This window comes from Spermophilus citellus (genome assembly GCF_964194105.1).
Source record: "Spermophilus citellus genome assembly, contig: SCAFFOLD_74, whole genome shotgun sequence".
Lineage (NCBI taxonomy): Eukaryota > Metazoa > Chordata > Mammalia > Rodentia > Sciuridae > Spermophilus > Spermophilus citellus.
In genome coordinates this window covers 2,063,593-2,091,162 of record NW_027673165.1, presented here as the reverse complement: position 1 = coordinate 2,091,162, position 27,570 = coordinate 2,063,593, and the positions used below count along the sequence as shown (strand labels likewise).

Sequence of the window (27,570 nt, the reverse complement as noted above, 5' to 3'; positions counted from 1 at the left end):
GGCCTGAGAGGCCAATCAAGGGGTGCGGCCCAACTTGGTGCGGATTGGGGATCTCCATGCTGGCAAGAGGAAGGAAGAGGCGGTGAGGACGGGCGCCCTGGAGGCTGGCAGCTTGGAGGCCGCCCTTGCTAGCCCCAGCCTCGCTGGCTTTCTCCAGCCCCCTCCTTGTTGCCGGGGGATGTGGAGAGCGGCCGGCGCTGCTGGCACAGGCTTCAGGCGCGCATGCGCCCGGCCACCCCGCACCCCCTCCCTGCCCCCTGCCCAGGCCACGCGGCTGCAGCAGCACTTCCTGCCTGCTCCGCGGAAGCCAACCCGGCAGGGAGCCTCCGCCAGGAGTTCATTGTCTGCGCCATGCAGGCCGGTCTCAGGTCCCCCAGGGAGCGCTGTGGACGTCCTCACAGTGTGCCAGGTACTCACCTTCCGCACCCTGGCCAGCTTCCTGCACCGAGTACCCAGGGTGCGCACGTTTGTGATGAGATGTGGATATGTAGGTACACACACGCACTCCTTCTCCTTGCTTTGCTTTATATTTATAGGACGTCCTGGCTCCAGGGGCCCCTGGAGAGCAGAGATGCTGGGGAGAGTAAGTGTATGGGCTGAGCCCCTCCCCTGCCATTTTCCCCTAATAGGCTGTCCTCTCCTGGCCTGGCCTGCTGCTTTGTCCCAATTCCAGCCCCTCAGATGGGTGCTTAGCCGCCTGAACACACTGAGGGGTGACTGAGGAACAGGATGAGAGTGGCTATATGCCTCTGAAGCCTTAAAGGCCCTTGTCTTCTCCCAACTCCCTTGATGACCTCTGGCCGCAGCCCAGTTCTGCTCTGAAAAGTTCATTTTCTGAAGGCCTTCGCGGGAAGGCGCTGGTGCCCCGCTCTCTTCCTGCCAGCCCTGCTCTTGGCTGGAGTGGAAATGATTGAGATGTAATAAATAGAGGCATTCTGGGGTTACAGGTTTCTTGATTCATCTGAGACCACATACAAGTGTAAATTGTCGACATTTGTTTGGCTAAATGTACATGATCTTGCAGGAAGGGCAAAACAAATCCTTTTCACTTTCCATAGCTTTCTATGTAGATTGGGGTAACTGATATTTAATCCTAATATTTAATTCCCCCAATTAAATTACCTATTCTTAGGTTTTGAAGGGCTTGTTTCATTCTTGAAAACATTCTTTATGTCTAGTAATTGCTGCTTAGATTCTTACACCTGTTTCCTTGCAAAAACTTAATAAGCAATAATATAATAATAACTATGTGCCTCTGGCAGGAGAATCCTGCTAAACGTTTAACCATAAGGTGCCAAGTGTGCATTAATAATGAAAAGTGCAAAATGCTGTTGACTTAACAGTCATAAAGTAATTCCACAGAACCCGCCAGCCCTGGCAAATGTTGTGGCCTACTATAGTGCGTTCACAGAGGATGAGGAGGGGGAATCATGAAAGGAGGAAACTGTAGCTAGGCATCTTGGAGTACAGCTCTCCTGGCTGGAGTCGGAAGGCTGGGGATCTGGTTCAATCTAATACAAAGTTGCAATAATTGCTATGTCGGTAGCTAACTCTTAAGCTGGTGGCTGTGGAATTCTTCCCCTGATGTAGGACTTAATAGTCTGGCAATTAGATGCATTGATTTCTCTTAACTCTTCATTTGAATGTGTAAAGGAAAGGAACTCACCACTGAGGCCAGTGTGCAGACTTGCTGCCTGGCTCTGGAAAAGACTCATTTATGTGGCAGTGGTGGGAGAGTGTGTTTTCAAGGCAGCGTTAGGACCAGCTCCCTCTTCTTTTAACATTTCTCCCCATTTTAGCAATGAAATGAAGGGAGCCTGTTCAAACACTGTTTAAAAAGACACAACAGTGTCTACTTCTGTCTGAAAAAGTAAAAGCAACCACTGCTGCCTTTGGTGCTTCGAGAGTAACATCTTTGTCTCAGGGTGACTCGACTTGGTTGCATACTTTTGGCATGCGGTCTGTTGGATATCAGAGGGACAAAACACTTTGTCTGGGCTCTTCAGCAGAGTGTCTTTCTGTCTTCCTCTCCTCCTTCACAACATTCTAGGACTTGGAGCTACCTGTACCAGGAGCTCTGTCAAGCCCTGAGTGGGGGTGACCTCCTTTGGGTGTTAAGGCCATCATCTTGGACCTTTTGGAAGGCTGGTGGCTGGATACATCAACGGTTCAGAAAATGTGTAGATTATAAACTCTCTTGAACATTAGTTCCCCCTTACTTCCTGCTCCGGGACCTGCAGTTTTCCTGAAGTGTCACTAACTTATGGCATGCAGGCATCTTAACTGTTTGGAGGTAATCTAGTGGTGGATGGCTAGGTTTCCTGATGGCCCCATCCATGTTGCAAGTTGGGTGGGTGGCTTTAGGTGCTTGCTTGTCCTGAACCCTGGCTGAATTGAAGTCCAGACTTGTCTATGCATGGTACACTGATGTTTGCAAAGAGTATTATCTTTGTATATATTTGTATAGATATCAGGGTTTCTTCCTATCTGAGTGAGTGTCGGGTAATTAAAACAGAAGAGTATCTTGGAAACTCTTAGTGCCTGGTTACAATAGGTAACCTCAATAGGTGTGGTTGGGCCAATTTGTCAATTTCTGCAAATTCCTGTTGGCTTGCAAGCGCGTTTTTGTGTGTAGATATATTAGTCTGTAATCAGAGTAGTTTTGCACTCAAAATGGACTAGTGAAGCCTGTATTGGTTATATATCCCACTTGAAGTTTTCAGTGCTGGCTGTCAGTTCCCTTAGCCTGCTGTGGGTGCCAGGCAGGGTGAAATGAGTGGGGGAGATGAAGATGGAAACTTTTGATTCATAGCATACCTGCCAGGATGGGGTGGCAGCCAGTGACTGGGGTTGTACACTCAGTAAATAAAAATACTTTACTGCTTTCAAGGATCACCAATTATCTGATTGCTCTGCATGGCTGTTTTTAAGGAGAGTGCTGTTTTACCTATCTTCTTGCACAAAGGTTTGATTTTTAATGTCTTGTGAAAAGGGTTCTTTTTGTCTTGATTGATGTCAGGAATAAAAGCATCATGGTAATATCCCTTTGAAAGCTATTGTATTGTCAGCCCTGCCTGACAGCGGGAGGGCCTCCCAGCATTATAGATTAGTGCTGTGAATACACTGACATTTTCTTTGTTATGTTGCTGTTGTTCTACTTGCAAAGTCAATTACACAAGTAGAACAACAGCAACATAACAAAGAAAATGTCAGTGTATGAAAATGTCAGACTGAGGGGATTCCAGTCTGCCTTTTTGGGCACACTTGGGCTTGGGAAGGATTTACATCCCTGTGTGAAATCTTGCTAGTGAATGGAAGGAAGCCTCGACATGTCTAAAGCTGAAAATGGTTCCAGAGGGTGTTTTTATTTACCTGCCATCTTCACCATCACTCCCTTCTGCAGAAAATCTGAAAGTCCTGAGTTCCCTAACCTGGTCACGGAAGAGGCGGTCACCTAGAGCAGGGGCTTGCAGAACTGTCTCTCTCGCCCCACAGAACAGGGTGTAGGAGATACCCTGGCCCTGCCCGCCACCACCGCAGACTGCAGGTGATGGGCTCCATCAGGAAACTCTGTCCATCCGAGGACACTAATGGTGGCCCCCAAAGTTATTATTATGAACCACCAGACAAGAGCCTGTGTTCGCCAACAATTTGTCAGAACTAATTTTGTTTTTCTCCAGTAATTGAAAATTAATGTCTTGAAGTGAAAGCAGATGGTCATGTCATCTTCTGAATTGGGATATCAAATGGGGCTCCGTGGATGTGCTCACTAATCTTACAGCAATTTCCCTCTCCTCCATAATGGGGGTTGCTCGGCCTATGTCACCCAAGGCCAGAGATTGGGAGCTGAGGGAAGGGGGCCTGGGTGGCACTCCTTGTGCTCCTTGGGGGTTTGTTTGGGAGGGAGACTGCGCCAATAAAAATCTTTTTATTTGAGCTCTGGAACGTGGAGAGTTCATTGTTGAGGATGTTCAGTCACTGGAGACATATTTGCAGAGATAATTCAAAGCATTGTGCTGGGATAGGTAAGGGGAGCCCTGGCAGGGGGAGAGTGGCTTCCTTCAGATGTGTGGGTCCCCAACTGTCATGTCCTTTCGCTGTTGCATGGTGAGGCTGCTTAAAGTCACGCATTCCTGGGCCTGGATCCCAGAGACCTCTGCTCACCTGGCTGACCTGAGCAGGGGCTCAGAACTCTGTGTCTCCTTTTTTAAAAATAGGGGTAAAATACGCATAATATAAAATTCACATCTTAACTATTTTTAAGTAGTATTTAAATACCCAACATTGCAGCTGACACCACCTCCAAGTAGTGATGGTTGGGGGAAGGCCATTAGTTCAAATTTCAGTCTTCCAGGGCAGATGTGAAAAAACTGGCTCAGAAGATGATGTGGGGTCTCAAAAGCTCATGGTTCTTTTTCTTACTTCAGAGTGAGAGGAGAGTCAGGTCTGCCTGCCGCTAAGAGAGAGCAGGAGCCTAGCCCCATCAGGGCCAGTGGGACTGCGGTGCCAGGGACAAGGACAGGAACTTTCTAGTGATCTGGTGACCATTCCCAGGATTAGAACATTTGCCCTCTCTTTGGGGGGTGCCATTTTTCTGGAGACTAAGCCTGGCTGGGTGTGAGCTCCCCTAGTGGCCCCCATAGGCCAGATCTCGACTGGCTCCCGCACTTGCCTGCCAGGGCCCAGGCAGCATCGGCTCACCCAGCCCAGTGCACTTGGGGCAGGTTTGTCTGTGATGGGGAGAAGGGAGGAGCAGCTTTTACAGGATGGCCACCTGGCTGCCTTGATTTGTGGTGTCCTTGAAGCCCCATGTTGTGCCTGTAGGTTTGGGCTTTGCCTCAGCGTGCGGTCTCCTCCTCCTCTGCCTTCTCCAAAGTGCTGGGAAACTTTTTTCTCCCCTGATTTCCCTGTAATTGAGATTTGCCCTTTCGTTAACTGGGCATTAATTATTTTGTGCAGGTTGTCATTCCCTGTCCTGCTGTGAGGTTTATCTCTTCTGTTGATCCTAATTAAATAAAAGATACTGTTCACCTAACTCCTGTTGCACCAAATTTTACCTGCCTGAAAGCAGAGTGATGGCCATCTGGGCCTGGTCAGGGAGCAGGGCTTCCTGGAGATAGCGGGGTGGGGGGGTGGGGTGGCGGGGTGCGATGGGGTGGGGGGATGGCAGGCGAAGAGCTGTGCCCCTTGGCCTGGGTATGGTGGGGCTATGGAGCACCGGCAGTATACAGTGTGTTTCTGCTTCCTGAACAAGAGGTTTGGTTTTGTCCTTAGCCCCCATGGGGCTGTAGGTTGGAATTTGGGGAGATGGGAGACAATCACCAGCTCCAGGGACTCCCCAGGGAGAGGACAAGGGAGGAGAGCAGGCTGGCAGGCTGGTGGCTGGACGATGGAAAAAAGGGACAGTTTCCCGTCACCTGAGGTGGAGACTGCAGAGAACGCTGGGGATTCGCGAGCAGTACACCTGTTCTTGGTGTCCCAAAAGAGCACCTGCAGCTGCCCTGTTCCGCCCAAGAGGGACAGTGGTCAGCCAGGGCCCTGGACATGTACATTGGGAAGATTCAGGCCTTTACTGTTGTTGCCTTTGAATCTCTCAGAATCCTGAAAACCACGGACAAGGGACCCTGGAGTTCCTTCATTCAGACGTGTGTTGTGTGTGTGTGTGTGTGTGTGTGTGTGTGTGTGTGTATGTGTGTGTGTGCCTGGACCTGCACACTGCTGTTCTCAGGGAGCTCTCTTTCTCTCTGTGCCACATCCTTGCATCTTTAGTTGCTGCAGTCTGGCTGGGCACAAAATCACGAGCCACTCACAGCCTTGTAGATTCAAACAGCAATTCTTTATTCCCAAACTCACACTGGCATTCTACACACGTTCTGGGGAAATCCACGTTCTCTGCAAAATCCACGTTCTCCACCAGGCTCTAATCAGCAGGATACACCCTATTCCCGGCAAGGTACACCTTAAACCTGGAACTGCCCTAAACCCAAGGAGCGGGATGCTCCCTAAAACCTGATCCGCCCTAAACCCGGACCCGCCCTGGTCCTTGAGCAAGGTCACCTTACTCAAGCATACATGCAATGTCACTGCAAATGACCTGAGTCTAAGACAAGCCCATTTCCACAATGGAGAGTCCTTCCTCTAAGCAACATGGGGTAGGCTGACAAAAAAATTTTGATGCATCATTTCTACTTGGCAATGGCTCTCAGTATTTAGTTTCACACATCCATCTGCAATCTGGCTCCCACAATTTAGGGGTGTGGGTACTCGTTCCACCTGTTGGGGCCACAGAAAACCACTCAGGTTCCCAGTCCCCAGAGCAACCCTGTGGAGAGCTGGTCGGGCTGGTCCTGCCTTCCTCATGGGAGAGCACCTTGCCTGCCACAGGGCAGCCTGGGGGGGCCTCCGGGACCTCATGCTCCATCACAGATGAGGACCCAAGCTGGGATTCTGGACTACTGTGTTTAAAAATAAAAGGACTTCTGAACTGAATGAGTGAAGGTGTAAACTGTTGAGGGAATGAACCGGTGAGCAAGCGAGTAAGTGAATGAATGATCAGGTCGTGGCTAATGAATTCCTAAGAGAAACAGCGAGTGGGTGAGCTCCCAGGCAGGATGTGGGCTCCTGTGGGTGTTACTCTCTCTGGTCTCTCCTGCCCTCCTGGTCTCCCTCCGCCTTCTTTCCTGCTCAGGAGGTGAGGCTGCCAGCCCTCATGCCCCGGAGCTGGGGGTGGCTTGTGCCATCCTCTTCCTCCTCAGGTGCTCTATGGGGTGAGACGGTAGTTGCTGCTCACGGGGGCCTGTGCCCTGTATGGTCCTAGGCTTGAAAAATAGTCTTTTAAAAATGATAAAAGCAATATGAGATTTTTATATTAATTTGAAATGAAACAGAATGTTAGACTCAATAAATTCCCATCCTGCTGCTTATGGTCGTCCTGCCACAGAGATTCAGGGGTCAGAAGGGACATCCTTAACTGGCTTGGTGCTGGCCAGTGCTGGGCAGTTCAGCTACCATTGAGTGGCCTTCAGGACCCTCCTCATCTTTCAGGGAGGGTTTGCCCCAGTATTAGCCCTAAGAGTGAGGGGTAGGGTCGGGAGAAGGATGCAGGAGGGAGGAAATGGGCAGTGCTTGCAGGGAAACCTGCTGCCCACAGTAGAAAACCAAGGCTCACTCTGAGCTGGCAGAGTGGTGCATGCGTGTGATCCCAGCAAGTGATCTCATGAGTCTGAGGCAGGAGGATTGCAAATTTGAGGCCAGCCTTGGCATTTTAGTGATGCCCTTAACAATTTAGCCAGATCCTATCTAAAAATAAAAAAATAAATAAATAAAAAGGGCTGGGGATGTAACTAGGTGGAAAAGCACCTCTGCATTCAATAATCCCCAGTTCTGTAAAAGCAAACGAACAACACTATCTCCAAGGTGAGGCTCAAAATGCTTTATTTTTCTTGTGGGGGATGGGTGTGTGTTGGAGGCAATGAGTTCCATGATCTGGGGAAAGATAGTGTTCTCTTTCAGTCTTAGTTTCCCTATCTATGAAATGGGATGGAACCAGTTGGATCAGCTGCATGTCTTAGGTGCTATAGGATTTTAATTCCTGGAACACAAGAAGTGGCAAACACACAAAACTTGGGTTTTAAAATAATGCAGGCTAAACTGGGTGCGGTGGTGCAGGCCTGTAATCTCAGCGACTCAGGAGGCTGAGGTGGGAGGATCACAAGTTCAAAGCCAGCCTCAGCAATGGCGCGGCACTAAACAACTCAATGAGGCCCTGTCTCTAAATAAAATATAAAATGGGGATGGGGATGTGACTCAGGTTGAGTGCCCCTGAGTTTTATCCCCAGTACACCCCCCTCCCAAAGTTTCTTTTCCAAGTGCTGGGGCCACAGTGGATACATCTGAGTTGGCTGCTCTAGGGCATCTGCTGCAGGGCAGCTGGGTCCTTTCTAGCCCTTTATAAGGTTTAGGGTGAGCAACAGATTGGGAGAGGCTTGAGGCTTGATGGTGATGTTTCCAGGTGTCTGAGAGGGAGAGTTGGTGGTGATGGGCATTGTTGGTCTCAGCTGGGGGTGTCCGCGGCTCTTTGGCTCCAGGTGTTCTGCAAAGCATTGCTGGTCATCTGGGTGCTGCTGTAATCCAGTGGTGACCAGGCCAGACACGTATCCATCCAGAGTCACCAGCCCTCATCCCTGTGGAGGACACATGGAGGGACAGTCAGGACCTGGCTCTTTGGGCACCATGGGGCTCTGTCTTCCTCTTGTCCCCCGTTCCTCCATGAATTCTCACAGCAGCTTTCTGATTTACTTACCTCAGTTTCACAGGTGCGCAGAATGAGGCACAGAAGTCCGTTGCCCAAGGTCAGACTGCTGGAAGTAGCGGAGCTGGGACTTGAGGGCAGGCCTTATCTAGGTCCAGAGCCTGAGTCAGTCACCACCACCTTTATTTATAACTACCTCTGTGGCTGTGAAGGACAGCAGAGGCCCACCTCTGGCCTGGGTGAGACAGCCATGAATAAAAACGCCCAGGGGGAGCCCTCCTTCCCACCCTTCTGTCCATCCGTGGAGTTCTGCCTTTAGGGCTGTCCATGTTCCAATCTGGGGGGCGGGGAATTGACATCTTAAAAAACAGTCCCGCTCCTTTTCCAGAGCACTAGCATCCTGGGTGCCCCCTACCCCAGGGCCTTTTCAGTGGTGCCTTTACACTAGGCCTGGGTGTGTACACCTGTATATGTCAGTTTAAACACAGATTGTGCCTGCTACTCCCTGGCTACACTGACTCTCAATTCATATTTTCACGTAGCAGACATTTCAGTTTTGGTTGCACAATTAGCATCATTGTAGGCACTCAAAAAAAAAAAAAATAATAACTTGACCTGGGCCCAGCATCTGGAGTCTTTGACGAGGGGTTCCAGGTCAGTATTTCTTTGAAAACTTCCTGGGAAACTTGAATGTGCAGCCAGGGTTAAGAACTGTTGGTGAAGGAGTTAGCACCACATGTGCGTCACACATCTCCACATTACAGCCAGAGGGGCTCTATGGAGAGGATGAACCAGAATTATTGATTGTTTTCATGGAGTTGGGGATCAGACCCAGGACCTTCAGTACCCGAGGCAAGAACTGGACCGCTGAGCTACATTCTCAGCCCTCTAGAACTTACAGTCCTCTAGCGGTGGACATACAGTTGCTTTCTACTGTTTTGCTGTTAGTGACAGTGCTGCAGCGAGCATCCTCAGGTATCCATTTTTGTGTTCTTGTTTGAGTATTTCTTAGGCTGGACTCCTAGAAGTGGAATTATTGGGTCTAAGGGTATCACTCAAAAAATTTGATATTTTTTTTTTTTTGTACTATGGATTGAACTCAGAGGATACCTGGCCACTGAGGCATATCCCCAGCCCTATTTTGTATTGTGTTTGGAGACAGGGTCTCATTGAGTTGCTTAGTGCCTTGAGTTGCTGATACTGGCTTTGAACTTGTGATCCTCCTGTCTTAGTCTTCTGAGCTGCCGGGATTACAGGCTTGCGCCAGTGCGCCCAGCAATTTGGTAGATCTTTCTGAGTCACCTTGTGCAAAGGCTGTGCCGGGGAACTCTTCAACAACAGGGCCCAGGTGCATGGCACATTCCTCTGAACCCTTGCCCACCTAGGAGGTGTTTTCTTTCTTCTCTTTTTTTCTGTCATCCCCCTTGCCCTTTTTGCTCTTTGCCCATCAGGCAAGCAAGATATTGCACATCATTTTTGTTGGTACTTCTTTTATTATTATTAGCAAAGTTGACCACTTTGGTTTCATTTCTTCTCCGGGCAGCTGCACCCAGTAGGCATCTCTTTCCTTCGGTGAGTCCTTTGGTCTCTCCCCCACCTCCCTTGCATACATCCATTCTTCCATCTGAATCTGGAGCATCTTACCAGCTGAGCTTAGCCTGGGCTCCCAGGAAGATGCTTGAGAACCAAGAGGAAGCCATGTGCTGAGGGAGCCCATAGACTGGAAGGGTATGAGGCCTCAATCCCCAGACCAGACAGGGCAGTCCAGCATTGAGGGCTGGCTTAGGGCTAGGGGGTTGGGGAGTTGGGGGAGATTCTTTTTGATAACAGAAATCAGGCAAAGTATAGGGAATGGCATTTTGTTTGGACCCTGAAGGGTGAAATCAGACCACAAGGAGCAGCTAACATCAGAAGAGCCCTCTTGGTACAGGTGCCGGCCTGTGTTCTTTACAGGCGGGGTCTCATTTAATATTGGCACTAATTGATGCTTAGGTGGGGGACTCAGGCTTTCTTTTTCATGAGCAACAATGGATCTTGGAGAATCCTCAGCTGAGCATTCTTCTCATATGGATGGTCAGACTTGCCCAGAGAGATTGCAAGTCAGGTGTCCAAGGTTATACAGTGACCTTGTGGCAGAACTGTGCCTAGGGGAGGGCCAAGATGTGCTGGGGGAGCTTGCTGTGGCCACTGACCCAGGCTAGGACTCACTTTGGAGACAGCCTGGAGACCCCTAAGCTTCTGGAGTTTGGGGCAATTCTGAGCAGATGGGTCTGGGCTCCCAACCCTGCTCCCACACACCCTTGCTGTGTTCCTGCTGAGTCTTAGTTTATTTTCCTCCCTCCCAGGGAAAGTGTGAGGATGACTCCCTGGAGCTGAGTGCGATGGTGCAGGCCTGTAATCCCAGTGATTCAGGAGGCTGAAGCAGGAGGATCGCAAGATCAAAGCCAGCCTCAGCAACTTATTGAGGGTCCTAAGCAACTCAACAAGACCCTGTGTCAGAATAAAAAAATAAAAGTGCTAGGGATACGGCTCAGTGGTTAAGCATCTCTGGGCTCAACCCATGGTTCAAAAAATAGAAAGAAATCTTAAGGGAGAGAGAGCTGTAAGCTGAGTAGCCATACAGCGGAGGGTTAGTTATTTCTTCTGGTGGGATCCCACTGCAGACTCTCCCATTCCCTCTCATCTATATCTATGCTCAAAATACAGCGCTGGAGATAATGGGCAGGAAACAACAACAAACTTTTAATGTGTCACCTGCTGGGTGACACCTAGCCCTCTTGGTGATGCCAGATTGTGCATCCCTCCTCATGTCCATCCTCTCACCCCACCAGAGGACTGCTGCCCATCTCAGGAGCCTCCTCGGCCAGGCACAGTGAAGCTGGTTGTGTGGGAGGGAAGGCGTATGCCCCAGAATGGGTTGCTTATGTGTCTGTGTGTGCATGAGTCCATGTGCTTGTGGGTATGTGTACTTGTATGTGAGTGTGTTTGTGCTGGTGTGCTCATGTGTGCTCACACATGCATCTGTACATGTGTGCATGAGTCAATGTGAATGAATGTATGTAAATGGCCTTGAGTGTCTGCAGCTGAGGGAAAGGACTTTCGTAATTGCTTGCCTGGTTCAGAATCTCAGTACAGGGGCTGTGTTACTTTGGGTATAGTTTGTACCAAAAATTTGGAACTCCTAGGCTCATAGGTTTTCACCCAGAGAGAATGCACATGGGTGAATTTACTTTATATGCTTTCATTCAAATAATTGGAGCATCTTCTGTGTGTGGTGCACTGTGCTAGACTCAGTCCTATAAAAAAAAGAAGCAAATTCTTTCTTCTAAGAATCAGTTGATCATTTATAAAGCTGTGGTCGTGAGGGTGGTTAAAAAGTATTTTCTATGGCCAAATGCAGTTGGCAAACACTGGAATAAACAATTAAAAAGTTTTTTTAAACCTTTAGGGCTTCTCTGAGCCTTTAAAATGCTAATGTAGGACTCAGATATTTTTAGTAGTTTGTGATTTCCAAACTTATTAGATTATTCTTTGTGGAGTCCTCTTATCTTGGACACAGTTTGGGTTTCAAGGTTTTTAGAGTTGACATTATTTACTGGCTCTTCATTTGTTCATTCATTCAGCCCAAGTGTTTACTGAGCACCTATTATATGCCAGGTATGCTCAACGTGCTGAAGCTCCACAGGTGAGAAGAAAGAAGTGTATTCTAGTAAGATCGAGGGGCCCATCTACAAGTATATGGGTCCATTCATCCTGGAACGCCAATCCTGGAATAGGCAGGGAATAGTGTGGGAGGTTTTCTGGTTAGGGCCATCCTGGAGGTGACACTTGAGCTCAGATGACAGGGGGGTTCATGAGGGGATTTGGGGACCGGAAAGTCTTTGCAGTTGATGATTCGGAGGGGCTGGGAGGGGCTGGGAGGTTTGGGGAAAGTCTGGAGAGAGGGCTCTCTGAATCCTCAAATTCTGGGAGCACCTGCTCCCAACTCAGTACCCTTTTGGTTTCCCTGGTGCAGTCCAGAAACCAGAGAGAGGCTTCCCCTGGTGTTGAGTCAGTTAAACGGGATGGTTGCAGGCACGGGTGCTTCAGGGTTCCAATCTTGTCCTAAGAACTTCAGTGGCTTGGCCCCTTTCTCTGCCCCAGACCTATCTCGATGTAACTCTCACCATGAAACGAGGAGGATGACTCCTCCCTGGGCCTGCCTGCTGTGCACACCACCTGGCCAAGCGCCTTGCTTTTGTGCCCATGCCATGTCCCCAGCGCCTGGCACTGGACTCACATTCTCCCCACCCCCCATCTGACAGATGGGGAAATGAGACCAGGAGGCTTTCCAGCCCATTCCCGCAGAGGGCCAGCCAAGAATCCAACCCTTTTCCAAGCCAGGCTGTGACCCGAGGCTGGTGGTGTGTGTGGGGGTGCACCTCCGTGTTGGGGACAACAGAGATTTTCAGGACAGGAGAGTTGAGGCCCCTTAAAGCCACCTGGCGCCTGTCTGCAGAGTGGCCCCATAGGGTTTGGGTCCTGAGAGAGGAGCGGGAAGAGCGACCGGGTGGGAGGTGGGGTGGGAGGAGGGGGATGGAGAAGCGGCTGGGGTGGGGTGGGGTAGGCAGTTGGGTACAAGTGGGGGGGGCGGTGGCGATGAGACAGGCGGCGGTAAGGCAGGGGAGGGGGCCAGGGGGCTCTTTCTGCCCCTCGACCTGGGTAGCCTGGGACCTCTTTGAGGCCACTGTCCTGGGAACGCGTTGGTCCACCCCCCACGCGGGAGGGCTCCAAGGGAGGGCTCCAAGGCTGCGGCGCAATAACTCAGGGCCAGGTTTGGGCACAAAGCGGCCATGGCAGGGGTCAGTCTGGGAAGGCGCAGGCTGCGCCGCTGGCTGGCTCGCTTGCTCGGCTGCCCTGGTGGGGCCGGCTTGATCTGCTCCGCAGGCCGCCTGCTCCTCAGAGTCTGGCGCCCCCAGGACTGCAGAGTCCCAGTCCCCGCGCTGAGGGCCGCTGGCCAAAGCGGTGTCTCACCTTCAGCTGGGCGCCAGCCATGGGTGGGCTGACGCCCCCGCTGGCCAGATGTGCGCCTTGGGGGAGCCCTGGGGTCCTTGAGCACTGATTGGCCCTCAGATTTGGGGAGGGGTTAAAGGAGGCAGGGAGTGCAGCCTGGACTATCCAAATGTATGGCAATAAAAATAAATGCAATTTCCAGGTCCTAGGGACTGATCTGCGCACTCACTTCATTCATTCCTTAACATGCACTTCACAGTATCTATGAGTAAGGCTATGATTATCCCCGTTTTACAGATGAGGAAACTGAGGCTCAGCTAGGCCCAGATAGGATCCGAATATAGGCCTCTCTGACTCCAGAACCGTGTAGTCCCTGTAGGGTGTCCAGGCATGCATGGATGGGCTGGGCATCTGGGCATGGGGGCCGTTCTGAGTGCATTTGCACATGTCCACGAAATTAAAGATAGGTTAGCAGGCAGATCGTAGTCATTCTGGGTTTGCCATTTCAAATTCATTCACAGGCTCCTTTGTCTGAGGGATATTCTGAGTCCGGGTCAGGCCTTTTGCTTTTGTGGGGTCTCTCTACCTTGGGGGAGCAGACAGTCGGTGGGGTGGGGTATGTGGCAGTGAGACCCCAGTAAAGAGTAAACAGTTCCACCAAGAGGCAATTTCTTGCTGAGAGACTGCTCTGCTTATCTGACTTAGACAGGGTCCTTGGGGAGGACATTGCAGAGGAGGTGACATGACAGCTGGTGCAGGATGAAGAGAGGTGGCTGCTGAGGAAGGTGTGCAGTCCCCTCTGGCTCTGAGTGCCTTCCCCAGGGTTTCCAAGGAGGAAGGAGAAGAGGAGGCTGTGCCCTGTAAGAACCTTAAAGGATGAAATGGGGGAATCTTGGGCACGTATGTCTGGAAGGGCAGGGACGAATGCTGACTGGCTTTCCCGAGAGGATTGGAGCCCAGGTGAAGAAGAGCCAGGGCAGGACAGTGGTAGAGACTACCTGGCATGGGTGGCATTGTGGAGTGGCCCTTGGTGCATGCACATAGGGTCTGTCTTGAAGAGTTCCCATGGCAGGCCACCTGGACCTCGAGCTTTGACCCTCAAGGTCTCCAGAGGTTCTCATTGGTACCTCCGAGTACCAGGGAGAAGGTTGTAGGATCCTTTCTTGTTTGTCTAATGAGGAAAGGAGGGCCACAGAGGCCAGCAGCCTTGTCCTGCTGCACCTGCAGCAGGGCTTGTGACCATCTGTCAGTTGGGACGTTCATTTCCTGGGTCTCTAGATCCCATGGAGAGGAGTTTACCAAGGCCTGCCTCCCCCTCACCCCGATGTTAGGGTTGGAGGTGGAAAGGAGATGCTGGTGGGTGCCCCATTACATGCACCTGAGTCCCTGAGCCTGGTTCTAGACTGAGCTACCCCCGTCCAACCAGGATCTAGCTAGGTCAGTAAGGAAACACCTGCCCCCATGTGCCTGTTTTATCCCCAAGTCCACTTTAATTGGGTCTCCAAACGGGCTTTATTCTGAATTTCCTGTCTGGCTCCAAATACTCACTGCTCAGGCTCTTCTAGGGGAATGGAGAGGGCTGTGGATTCCCAGGACTGAGTTTGTTTTCCCCCTTGGACTTGCTGGGGGAGTCTGAGCCTGTCCCAGAACTTCTCTGTGCCTCTTGTCTTGCTTTATTTTTCTTAGGAGAGTCCCAAGTCTGCTTCCGGGGAGGGAGGTTTGACTTGAGACAAAGGGGACAGGACATTTATCTATAGTGCTTACTAAGATGTACTGTGGGCCAGCTGCATGCCAAGTGCTTGATGAGCCATTTCTCATGAGCCCTATCAACAGCTCTGTGAGGTTGGTACCATTATGCTCACCTGTCTGCAGTTGAGGTGGCTCTGAGGGACAGCCAGGGATTCCACTGACATCATGGTCCCCCTCCCCCAGGAGCTTGTCTTGGGGACAGATGGGCAAACAGTTATGAACTCTGAGACTGGAGACACTGTGGTCCCCCTGAGGACCCAGCTGTGGCCAGCCCCACCCTACCCCCTACTCTGGGCCTGGAAAGCTGCTGAGGTTCAAGTGGGGGAGAAGCATCTTGGACTGGTCAGGGGTGGGAGGATGAGGCCAGGTCCTGGGTCATTTCAGTGGGTGCTGGGCTGGGCTTTACCTGCTTTTTGGTTTCTTGGCTACTGCAACATAGCAGTGTCCATTGCTGGGCCCAGCTGGGCCAGCAACTCTGTCCTGCCATGTGGGAGGTGCTTACCTCTTTTAGGGACTTTGGGTGGACAGTCCTTTCTTTTATTCTGTCCCCTTCTATCCTATCCCCCAGGCCTCAGGAGCTCCACTGGCTCAACTTGGAAACTTGGATGTACTTGGTGAGAGTGTGTGGCCTTGATGAGGGACTCAAATTGGGGCCCTGCCCTCTGGGCCTCCTTCTGTCTCCACCCAAACTGCCCTCTGGCCCTGGGCCTGGCCTGTAAGTCTGCATCATCTTCACTGTGACATCTCTGCAGAACTGGTGGGTGTGTGCCCCCTCCCGAGCCTGCTTTCTCAGGCTGCCCTTCGTGGGGCACTCATGCTGGCTGAGGGGCTCTGAGCTCCAGCCCTTCTCCCTCCTGAAGTCTAGCTCCTCGGCCACTGAATCGACCCTCTGCCTTCTCTGCCCTCCGCCCGATCCTTTGCTGGCTTCCTTGGACCCAGGGACCCTGGAGGTTTCTGGACCCTATAGAGTTGCCTGGGTGTTGTGTTTCTTTTTTTGGGGGGGGCATGCTGGGTAGAGGAGCTGGGAGCCGGGAGACAGGCCGATGACTGGGTCAGGACCAGCCAGGGGTGGAGGCTGACCACCAGCCCGTGTCTCCCTGGATCAAACTGTGATCCCCAGTCGCTTCCCCTGGTGGTCCGGGGCCTGGCTTCCTCGCCCTCTTTGGCATTTCCTGTCTGCCTCCTTTTCAGTTTGCACCCAGGTTCCCCAGGGGTTCCTCTGGGGGGGGACAAGAGCCTACTCTTACCTTTCTCCCTGGTGACAGGACCTGACTTGGCCTGACATGGCTGCGGTTCCACTGAGCCTGGGGTTTGGCTGGACCTCGTCTCCCTACATTTCTCCGCACCCACCTTCTGGCTGGGAAGCGGGGTCCCAGCCGGGCCCCTCTGCAGGTCTGAGCCAGAGAGCCACGGTCTGAGATGCTCCTCAGAGACCACTGGGCTGGGGCCAGTCATGCCTGTGGGCTCCGGAAGAGGCTGAAGGGTTGGGGATAAGGAGAGGCAAGCACTGGCCTTCTGGGGCAGCAGCCAGGACCGAGGCCTCTCTGGACTTAATTCTGAGGGGGTTTTGAGGACCTCCAAAGCGACAGCACCTCGCTGCTCTTCCCGCCCCCCAGGCCCACCCCACACATGGGTTTGCCTTTCCAGGTCTCTTTCTCTGGTCCCCTCCCCCTGGGTGCCTTCTTGAGCTCCTTGGGCCCCTCCCCCAGCTGTCCTGGGCCCCCTTCTCCCTCCTTGACCACTTTAGACCCTGTTGCTGGGGGACGGAGCACACAAGCTGGTGGCTCTGATCCTGGCTGCCTCCCCCAGCATCCCTTGGCGGGGGGGCTCTGGATGGAGCCAGCAGGCTGAGCCGGCCTGGCCCCAGGGACTGGCACACTGCGTGCTCCTAGTGGCAGCCTCCCTGTCCCCTCCACGGACAGACAGCTCTGGACAGCTGCCCCTACCCAGGCCCACGGGAGGCCCTGCCAGTACCTGGCTCGGGTTTCCCCAGCCCCAGGGAGCAGTGGCTTCAGAGGTTCCTTCTACCTTCTTGTCATGCACCATTCCCAGAGGGGAGGGGGGGCAGGGCCAGGTCCTGGGCTCTACCCATCCTTCCCCTAAGTCTCTGCTGGACAGCCCGAAGCTCCAGTCAAGTCCTGTGTCTGCTGTTAATCTCTGTGACTTGGGGAGCTCCACCAGCCCTCTCTGGGCCTCATCTCTGCATTTAGGGATTGGAGCAGATCACTGATGTTTACCAAGCCTCACTGTGTTCCAGGGACTCGACTAACTGCTGTACATTGATGACCTCATGGTCCCGTGGGAATGCCATGAGCACACTTTCCTATTCGGAATGTGAGGCAAATGAGGCACAGGAAGGGGAAGGAACATGCTTTTGAGGTCACTCATACATGGGGTCATACATGGGGTCCTGGGCAGCCTAATGGGTGACTTGTCTTCACTCTCCATTCTCTAATTGATCCTGGCACTGGGGCTATTAACTCTTCAGGGACTAGGCAGGGCCCTCTGAGGACTTGAGATGGGGGCTTCTCCTTGCGGGGGGCATTCATCCTGTCCTGCTCAGATGCCCTGCTGCTCTGCCACATGACAGAGTGTGGGAAGCTGATTCCCCAGACATCCCAGCTGGAGACATCCCTTCCCCCATCCTGAGTCCTAGTCCTGGGGTTCAGGGACCTGACTCCGGCCTGACTATGTCCTTAAATGAACATCACCCCCAGCACAGGGGGGTCCCCCTCCTAGCATGCCAGCTGCAGGGCCAGGAGCGGGTAGGAGTTGCCTGTTAGGACCCCAGCAACCCTACCTCCCATTTCCCAGCCAATGATAAATGCAAAAAATAGGGTGGGCGGGCCGGGCCCTAAGGGGCTGTTTGAATTTGGGAATCTGCACTCCCCTCATCTCCACATTTGCCTTGACATTTGTCCTGCCTCTGGGAACCTTTTCATGTCACCCCATTGTCTTGCTGAGTAAAAGAGGGGGTGGGAGGTGGGAGGGGGCTCTGGGAGCGAAGTCAGGAAGTCTTTACTTATTTGCCTAATTTCCTCACTCAAATGTGTCTTGTGATTAAATATTGCTTATTCTATCCTGTGTGCTTAGGTCAGAGGACAGGTTTCTTATCTGAACAGGGAATTGAGAGTATCTGGTCTTTCCATCTTGAGATTTCTCACACCATTCCCTCTCTTTCTCTTTTTTATCTTCACTCCTGGAAAAGCCATGGTCTTCCCTTCTGGAACCTATCTCCTCTAGAGAGAGCACACAGGTGGTGCCAAGTGTCAGTCAAAGGCAGTGACCCTTACAGTGCTCACTCAGTGGAAAAGACTGCAATAACTTGGTCATGCTGCCCTCCTTTGCCCAGGGTAAAGCACCGAGCAGAGTGGGCAGTGGATATATAACAACAAGTCCTGTGTTCTTGGTCCTGGTCCTTCTGGACTTGCCTGAGCCTGCACTCCATCACTGTGATCTCTCAGTGGCCCTTTACATGCCTGCCCTTGGGGGTGATTAAAATACTGCCTTTCCTGAGCCTCCTAGCCAGGGCCTCCCCTCCTTGTCTTCCTTTCCCAGGTTCATCTTGCAGTCACTCTTATTCAGGAACCTCCATGGCTCCTGTTACAGCTGGGTTAGGGATGGTCAGGGTGAGTCCACTCTTCAAAAAGTAGAAAGAGAAGATATCAGGATGTTACTGTCTATGGAGGAAGAAAAATTTTAAATTGTCTTCTAAAACACAGATAAAATTTACAGAGTTTACTGTATGCCAGACACAGGGCTTGATGCTTTGTCCACTTGTATCTCTCAGTCTTCCTGAAAATTCCATGAGGTGGGTCCTATTCTTCCCATTTAATAATAAGAACTCAGCACAAAGAAGTTAACCTTGCTAAGCACATGTCGTCTGGGTGTGTACCACGGCCTTATCATTTTTCTTGCCCCTTTGTCTCTCTATGAGTTTCTTGGCACCAAAACAAGCATGCTAAATGCAGAGGAGGTTTCCTGCTAAATTCCCCCAGTAGCCAATCAGGCCACGCATTGCAAACTAATGTCTCTCAGGCACAAAATGCAGCCCCATGGCTCCAGGGCATACCTTGGTTTTACAAGGCTTCCAGTTATGTGGAGTCTCCACTCATCCCCACAGCCAGTTCTTTGATCCCCAATACCACCATAGGATTCAGAACTACGATAGTCCCACTTTGCAGATGTGGAATGAGCAGGGGGGTTGCTGGGGCAATTTGCCAAGGATGTGGGGTGTGAATGTCGCTGGACTGGAAAACAGACCCATGTTCTCACAGTTTCTGAAAGCCTACAATTGTCACTCACAGGCTACAAAACACTGGAAAGTCACATTATTTTTTAAGCAAAAATAGCCATTGGAGATCTAAGTCCTGAGCTTATAATGGAACAGTGAGAACTCCATCTTTTGTTTTTCTGCCCACGTCTATCCCAGGAGGTGATTTAAGGACAGAGTCCCTCTTGTAGTAAGCACAGAATGATGGGAGTTGGAATTGCAATGCCTATGTACATATAATTAGAGGAACCACCCTCATTCTTGTATTTTAGTCAATATTTAGATTCAATATATCTCAGAGCATTTGAGAGCCTTTCAGTGACTATTAGAATCAACTGGGACAATGTAACAGAATTAGTTCATTGGGACCAACATGCAAGACAAGTTTCTAAATGTCTCAACCCTATCATACCACTTGTTTTTGATTATATTATCATTTCAATCCCTGGGTACTTTGCAAACACTTTGGTCTTAACCAGATGTAATTCAACTATGGTCACTATTGGTGGTTATGGAACAATGCAACAAACCACAATGAGAAGTGACTTTTGGACATATGTGAAGTCCGGCCTTTGGCCAATGGAATGGATGATTCACAGTGCCAAGCTTACGTACCCCTTCCCCAGGATGTTCATTGTGAATCAAGTGGGTGAATGGTGAGAATGGCCTTAGCCCTGAGCTTAAGCAACTCCATTTTAAAAACTCCAATTTGAAACCTGCAGTCTCACCAGGCACACTCACAGATCCCTTAAGTATGACCTCAGACAATTACTTCCCCTTACTCTGATAAACAGAGAGAAGACTCTGGTAGGCTGTCCTCTCCTGATAAGAAGATAAAGTGAGAAGATAAGGGTGGAGACCACCAGACCAGATGTTTCTGATCCCAGGGTAAATGATGTCCTGGAGAAATCTGGTGGTAGTTGATAACGATTGCCAGAGGGGTCATAAAGCCCCAAAATTTAGTGTAAAAATAGAGCTAATGAACAGGGATTCAGCCAACTGAAACAAGGATGCACTCATGCAGGAAAGTCTGGTGAGGAACTGGACTGACATCTCATTACTTGTCATCATTCTCCTGACGAGATCCTCATCACTCTCAAACTCTATAACCTCATCTGGATGGTGAGAGCCATCCAGATGAGGTTATACACTAAATATCACTAAATATCCACTCTATAAATATTATCTGGGAGCATGTCTACAAAACAACACAATACTCCTTGCATAAAGCAGAGGATTTGTGATAGTCTCAAATTAAAAATAGTTTCACATCTGTGGCTGCTGTGTAGGGGCTCATATCAAAAAAGCAATGTTTGGGGCTCAAGCAGTTGAAAGATGTGAGGAACTTTTTTTTTACCATGTGATTTATTTTTATTATTTCTTTAGTCATACATGGCAGCAGAATGTGTTTTGACATACAATATATACATAGAATGTACATACATCAGTCATATTGTCTATTCTATTCTGCTGCCCTTCCTATCCTCCCTACTCCTGCCCTCCTCTCCCATCCTTTCTCTTTATTCAATCTTATGTGACACACTGTCGCAGTCTGTCTGGGCACAAATAACCGAGCCACCACAAAAGCCTTGTAGGTTCAAACAGCAAGCCTTTATTCCCGAACTCTCACCAGCTCTCTACACACACTTCTTGGGAGCACACTCCCTCCACCGCGCTCCGCGTGCCAATTCTCCCTGAACCCCCGAGAGAACTCAATGGGAACTCCAAAGTCGCGGGCTCTAGAGGCAGCAGGATCTGACCTAATCCCTGAGCCGCCCTACTCCAGAGCAGGGTCACCTTTCAACCATTCCCTCTAGCAAAATGCCAGGCGTAATTCTGACTAAACTGTGGCTCTCAACAACACACTTTTTTTCTTTTTCTCATCACAACATCATATATGTATTCTGTATAACAATGAGGTCCTCCTTCCATCTTCCCTGCAACTCCCCTTCTCCCTCTTTTTCCCTCCCACCTCTCTTCCCTATTTAGTGGTAGTCTTCTTCTCATGCTCTTCCTCCCTATCCCATTTTGAGTCACCCCCCCCCCTTATATCAGAGAAGACATTTGGCATTTGTTTTTTAGGATTGACTAACTTCACTTAGCATAATCTGCTCTATTGCCATCCATTTGCCTGCAAATTCAATGATCTTGTTATTTTTTAGTGCTGAGTAATATTCCGTTATGTAAAAATGCCACATTTTTTAATCCATTCATCTATTGAAGGGCATCTAGGTTGGTTACACATTCTAGCTATTGTGAATTGTGCTGCTATAAACATTGATGTGTCTGTGTCCCTGTAGTATGCTCTTTTTAGGTCTTTTGTGTATAGTCTGAGACAGGGAATAGCTGGGTCAAATGGTAGTTCCATTTCCAGCCTTCCAAGGAATCTCCATACTGCTTTCCAAATTGGCTGAACCAATTTGCAGTCCCACCAGCAATGTATAAGTACACCTTCCCCACGCCCATATCCTTGCCAGCAATTATTGTTGTTTGACTTTGTAAAGGCTGCCATTCTTATTGGAGTGAGATGGTATCTTAGAGTAGTTTTAATTTGCATTTCTATGATTGCTAGAGATGGTGAGCATTTTTTCATGTATTTGTTGATTGATTGTATATCCTCTTCTGAGAAGTTTGTGTTCAAGTCCTTGGCTCATTTGTTGAATGGGTTATTTGCTTTTTTGTTGTTTAACTTTTTGAGTTCTTTGTATACTCTAGAGATTAGAGCTTTATCTGATGTTTGAGGGGTAAAAATTTTTTTCCCAGGATGTAGGCTCCCTATTCACCAGATGTGAGGAACTTTTGAGATGGTAGGTTTGCTACTTCTGAAGGCAGCAATAGCCCATAACCAGCCTCTAGCTTCTATTCCTCAGCCCCCAAAGTTATTAAATAGAATTTTTTTTTTAAGCAGGTCAGACAAAGAAGGCACATCAATAACATTTGACTAATGTAAGAGCATGCTCACAAATGTTTTTGACCTTGAGTACATACATTGAATCTGAGTGTTTATGACCTTGGCTATTTGCTAAAAAACATAGCCCTCTGGAAGCTGTACTAACTAGCACATTTGGTCTTTTTGGTCTTTTTTGGCCCTAAATGCTTCATGGAATTTAGCATTTTACAACTTCAACTGTAAGAAGCAATGCTAACCTCACCATTTTTAGGGTGCAACACAGAATGCTGTTTATTTCTAATTCTTACAGACAAAAAATAATAATCTTGCTCTCTTGACACATGAGTAAATTTTTTTAAGTCCATCAGTTCTGCTAAACAGGTAAAATATATTAAACTTGGATACCTGGGCTGGCCATGCCAGTTGTTCACTGGAGCCATTGGCTGCTGTTGTTTCATTTTATGCATCATCCAATGACTGGACTTGAAGGCCTTTATCCTTCTTCTCTACAGACTCAACATCACAATGGGGAAGGTTGATAGATATTTTCAAAATACAGAGATCTTACTCTACTGGATGTATTTTGGATTCCTAGACCTCTTGATTATCTTGAAATTCCTCATTCTGGTAGTCTCTCATAAACTTGCATCAGTTTTCGCTCTCAGATATATAGAAACCATTCATCCCATGGCCAGAGCAGCTGCACATGACTCATTTGACTACTTCTCCAAATCATCTATGCCACTGCTGCCACTTTTTTCTTGGGCCAGGGGCTGGGGCTTAGGCTTCAACACTTCATTGACACTTCCACTTGCAGTGTTCAGGTTTGCCCACAGTGCAGTCAGAATCCTTATTTCTGCTTACAAGGAACTAATCCCATTATATCACAACTCTCTATAGGAGTCCACTGTAATAGGACTGAGGCAACTATGTGTTGTATGCTTCTTGGTGTCCCTAGGTGCCACCACTCCCCTAACAACCTCTATTAATCTATCAGGACTCAGATATCTCTCACCTGCAAATATCCTAAAGACTTTGCCAGTTACTGTGTGGGTGTTGAGACCCAGGATGTAAAATTCAGGTCTCTAGCAATTGAGAGATGTGAGGCAGAGTTGGCAGTGTAGTCATTTTTATGCAAAAAAAAAAAAAAATAGCTCCCAGACATCCCAGAGCCTTTAGCCCTTAGATTCCTGCATCATTCCATAGGCCTTTTCATATACAGGACAGAAAACAAAGATTAATGGTCAATATTTTAAATAATGAGCACATGCTCAAAAGAAAATGTTTATGACAATGAATTCATACACTAAATCAGGGCATTTATTACTTCAATAAATAATGATAACAACCTGTTGGAAGCATCAACAACAGAATAGCTATAGCCATGTTTGGCCTTTTCAATGATCCACACTTTTAAGATTCATCATCAAAAAATCTACACTCCTGAAGTCTTCTGCAATGATCTATTAGCAAGGAAGTAAGAGCTCTGCATCCACAGGCCACAAAAATACACTGTATTGTGATATGACTAGAACACAACCCCCCTGCCTAAGATTACTAAAAGCAATGTACAGATGGTATCCTGAAAAGCTCATAATTTTTTCAACTTATCATTGATCAACTGCTGTGCGGTTGAAACTAAAGATGTAATATGTTTTGAAGTAATACTGATATTATTTTGATGATCCAGAATATACATACAATTAAATATGGCAGAAATCCATTCCTGTGCTGCTGTTAACAAACCAAGTGCCATGTGATTTTGCAACACAACGTTTTGTATTTGATATTTTTCTTTATTAACTAGAGATAGAGGCTGCTTTGTATGATTTAAGATTTGACTGTGTACTCTATCTTATTCACCAAGGATACATAAAAAAAAAGGAACAACAAAGAAAATACCTCATTCTCGTGAGTTTAAAATTTTATTTATCATATAGTCTTCTCTTTAGCTATAACCACACCTTAATTTCCATAGGCTGTAAGGTTTACCTAATGCAGTAAAAAGATCCCATATGAACCCAGCCTTAATTGATGATAAGCCCACACTTGAGACAATAATTTTTATATAGTTTCTTCTTATTCAGTGATAGATATCTAATTTACTAAACATAGGCTGAATGCCAGGATTCAATCACATGTGGAACAGAAGTTATGTGAAAAACATATTGTGCCTTATAGGTACTGGTTACATTTTTATTAATTTAAATTTAAACTTTAATCTCTTGACAGGCTTTATTGAATTATATGGAAATATGTGTAGACTTCTATGCCTTTAATATTTGGTGATATTCTCAGAGTACCCCATACTAAAGAAGAAAATTGAAATCACAACCCTGCATTAGGCTAAAGACAAAACTGCAAAATAATTAAAAAAAATGTTTAGATTCTAGTTTCTGGCTTACTGACAATCTGATGACCTAGAGTCTTCTCTTCAGTGATACCAATTTCTTTTGGTTAAAGTATGATATCTGAAATGAAAATGGATCTGTGCCCAGAATCCTGTGAGAAACAGTGTCCACTTTTGTAGACTTCTGAGTTGTAGATGGATGCTCTCTCAAATTGCAGATTCTCTCCTGTTCTTTGGCCCTGAGAGAATGTTGTTTGGTATGTTTATTCCATAACTTATGACACAGAACTGAGTTGTCCATTTTTTTCACCTTGGTGAGGTCAGGGTATTTATAGATCTCAAACATGGAATATAGCTGTGGTGAACATAGATATCTCTGAGAGGTCAAAAGTGAATTTTAGGATGAAGCTTGAAAAATACATTTATTTATTAGTCAATTGATATTTTCAAAAATAATAATATTTTGGATATAGTGGTTTAAGTTATTAAATTGATTTAAGCTGTCCTTCTTAAATTTTATTATGAATACTAGAAATTTTTAAATTATACTAGTGCATTATATTGTTTTTCCCTCTGGAAAAATATTAATGCCTTAGGACATTGCTTAGAAGTTTAAAATAAAATTTGCCTTCTCATAAGACAGCACAAGAGTTAAATAAAATTTTAAAGTAATTTTGATAAGATTTTTATTCATAAAAGTATATATTTTGGGTGTGTGGAAGATCTTGCCTCTTGGTTTTATTTCCCCATTGGGTTTCTCCCCACTGAAATTAAGTTTTCATCACATGAGAAGAACACCACATAATCTTTTACCTTTCCTCCCTCTCACTAAGGTGTGCCTGTAGAGTTTAAGAGTGGTGAGGATAATACAAATGGTGAGAAGTGATGATATGTCATTCCAAGTCCTCATCAGCCTCCCCAGCTCAAGTGCATTTTTTATAGAGCTGGCTTAACATCTGTTCATTTGCTCTACTCTTTATACTAAATTTTGCAGCCTTTTTACCCTTTTTTCAATCCTTGTTAGTTACCAACAGATTTTTTCCATGCCATCATTTCCTCTAGGGCCAGAAACATCTGGTCTGGTGGTCTGTACCTTGGTCTTCTCACCCTTCCCTCTTATTAGGTGAGGACAACCTGCCAGAGGCCTCACTCTGTCTATCAAGGTGAGGGGAAGTTATTTGTTTATGTCTGAGGGCAATACTGCAGGGCTTCTTTAGGCATGCCTGGTGAGACTGCATGTTTCAAACTGAAGGTTTTAAAATGGAGTTTTTTAGGCCAGGCCTAAGGCCATCCTTACAATAGTGTAGTTAATTTGTCCAAAATTAAGGTTTTTGTTTGTTTGTTTGATTGTTTGTTTGTTTGTTTGTTTAATGTATTTGTCCTCAATTGAATTTTTTTTTAACCAGGTATGTAACTCAGGGGTACTGAGACACATCCCCAGTCATTTTTTGTATTTATTTAGAGAGAGGGTCTCATTTAGTTGCTTAGTGCCTTGCTTTTGCTGAGGGTAGTTTTGAACTCATGATACCCATGTATAATTCTTCTGCGCCACAGGGGTTATGGCCTGTGCCACCAAGTTTGCTTTCAACTAAGTTTTTAATTATGTAAGACAACTTTATTAAAATGACATTTAGAAGCATTCCTAATATTCAAGCAAGCTCCTTTGTCCTGGTGTGGCAGGAAATAAAAGTGGAATTGGACTTTAATTCAAATAACAAGAAAGTTCAATTGCAAGGGCTTAATTAGAACACAGATAATTAGAAGGTTACAGGCCATATCACTGTTGTACTTTTTTAAAATATTTTTTTCTTAGTTGTAGATGAACAATGTATCTTTATTATTATTATTATTATTATTATTATTATTATTATTATTATTATTATTGTGGGTCCAGTATCAAACAGACTGCCTCATGCATACTAGCCAAGCACTCTACTACAAAGCCACAACCCTAAACCCTTACCTGGTATTTTTTTAATATTTATTTATATTTTATTTATTTACATGTGGTGCTGAGAATTAAGCCAAGGGTCTCATATATGCTAGGCAAGCACTGTACCACTGAGCCACACCTTTGCTCTTTCCTGGTATTTTTTAAATACCTGTTTTACATAAATTTTAATTAGTATCGTTAACCCTTTTCCAATATCTGTTTGGATTAAATCAATAACCTAGAAATAAGTGAAGCAAAGTCTAGTTTTATCTCAAACTCTGATTTTACTTCCCCTTTCTTCCCCAGATCAGACACCTTATCACAGTGTCTGAATTAAGATTACCCCTTGAGGAATTTACTGTATGTTGTCCACATTCCAAACTCCAAAATTTACCTATTCCTTAGTTTTGGAAAAGTCTTACACAATTTGTCCAGAGGTACCAAAATTGCTTGGAGTACTCAGAAGAATCCATATCTGAGTCTTGCCTTTTCGGGAGCAGTTTGAATTATAAGTGTGCAGCCTTTAAGGCAAGTAGATGGATAATCTGCAGCTGGAAGGAACCTTTTAATCAATACCTTGCATCTAGAAGGCACTTCATTTGATTACTTTTATTAGATACTGTGGAAAAACCTACAATAAAAATGGAAGTGAAGTAATTTCTTTAACAAAAGTGTTCCAATTTCTTTAGATATTTATCCAGAATTATAATTACTGGGTTATAGGGCATTTTTTAAACCAAGAATTGTTATTTATTTTTATTTATTTAGGCACTTTACCACTGTGTTACATCCCTATTTTTTTTTAATAAGACAGGATATCACTGAGTCACTTAAGCCATTGCCAAGTTTCTGAGGCTGGTCTGGCATTTAAGTTCCTCCTGTTTCATCCTCCCAAGCCACTGAGAGTACAGACATTCACAATAATACCCTGCTTCAAAAAATTATTATTAGTGGATTATATGGCATTTTTATTTTGAGCTCTTAAGAACCACCTATACTCTGGAGTCCCTACTATATTTCAGATATTTGTTTAGTTTGGTGTGGTTTAGTGCTAGGAATTGAACTCTGGGGGTGCTTACCACTGAGTTATGTCCCCAGTCCTTTTATTTTTTATTTTTTTGAGACAGGTGAT

The 27,570-nt window shown here is 47.3% G+C and overlaps 1 protein-coding gene across 1 annotated transcript in view; it reads left to right on the top strand.

Annotated features, from left to right (window-relative positions):
• Positions 1-222: 222 nt before the first annotated feature.
• The window catches only part of LOC308640044 (uncharacterized protein), a gene marked incomplete at both ends in the record, with an annotated part of 70,517 nt that continues 43,169 nt past the window's right edge, over positions 223-27,570 (top strand). The window contains one exon of the mRNA XM_081312108.1: positions 223-491. Coding sequence (XP_081168234.1) covers positions 223-491 — 269 coding nt within the window. The remainder of the gene's footprint in view (positions 492-27,570) is intronic.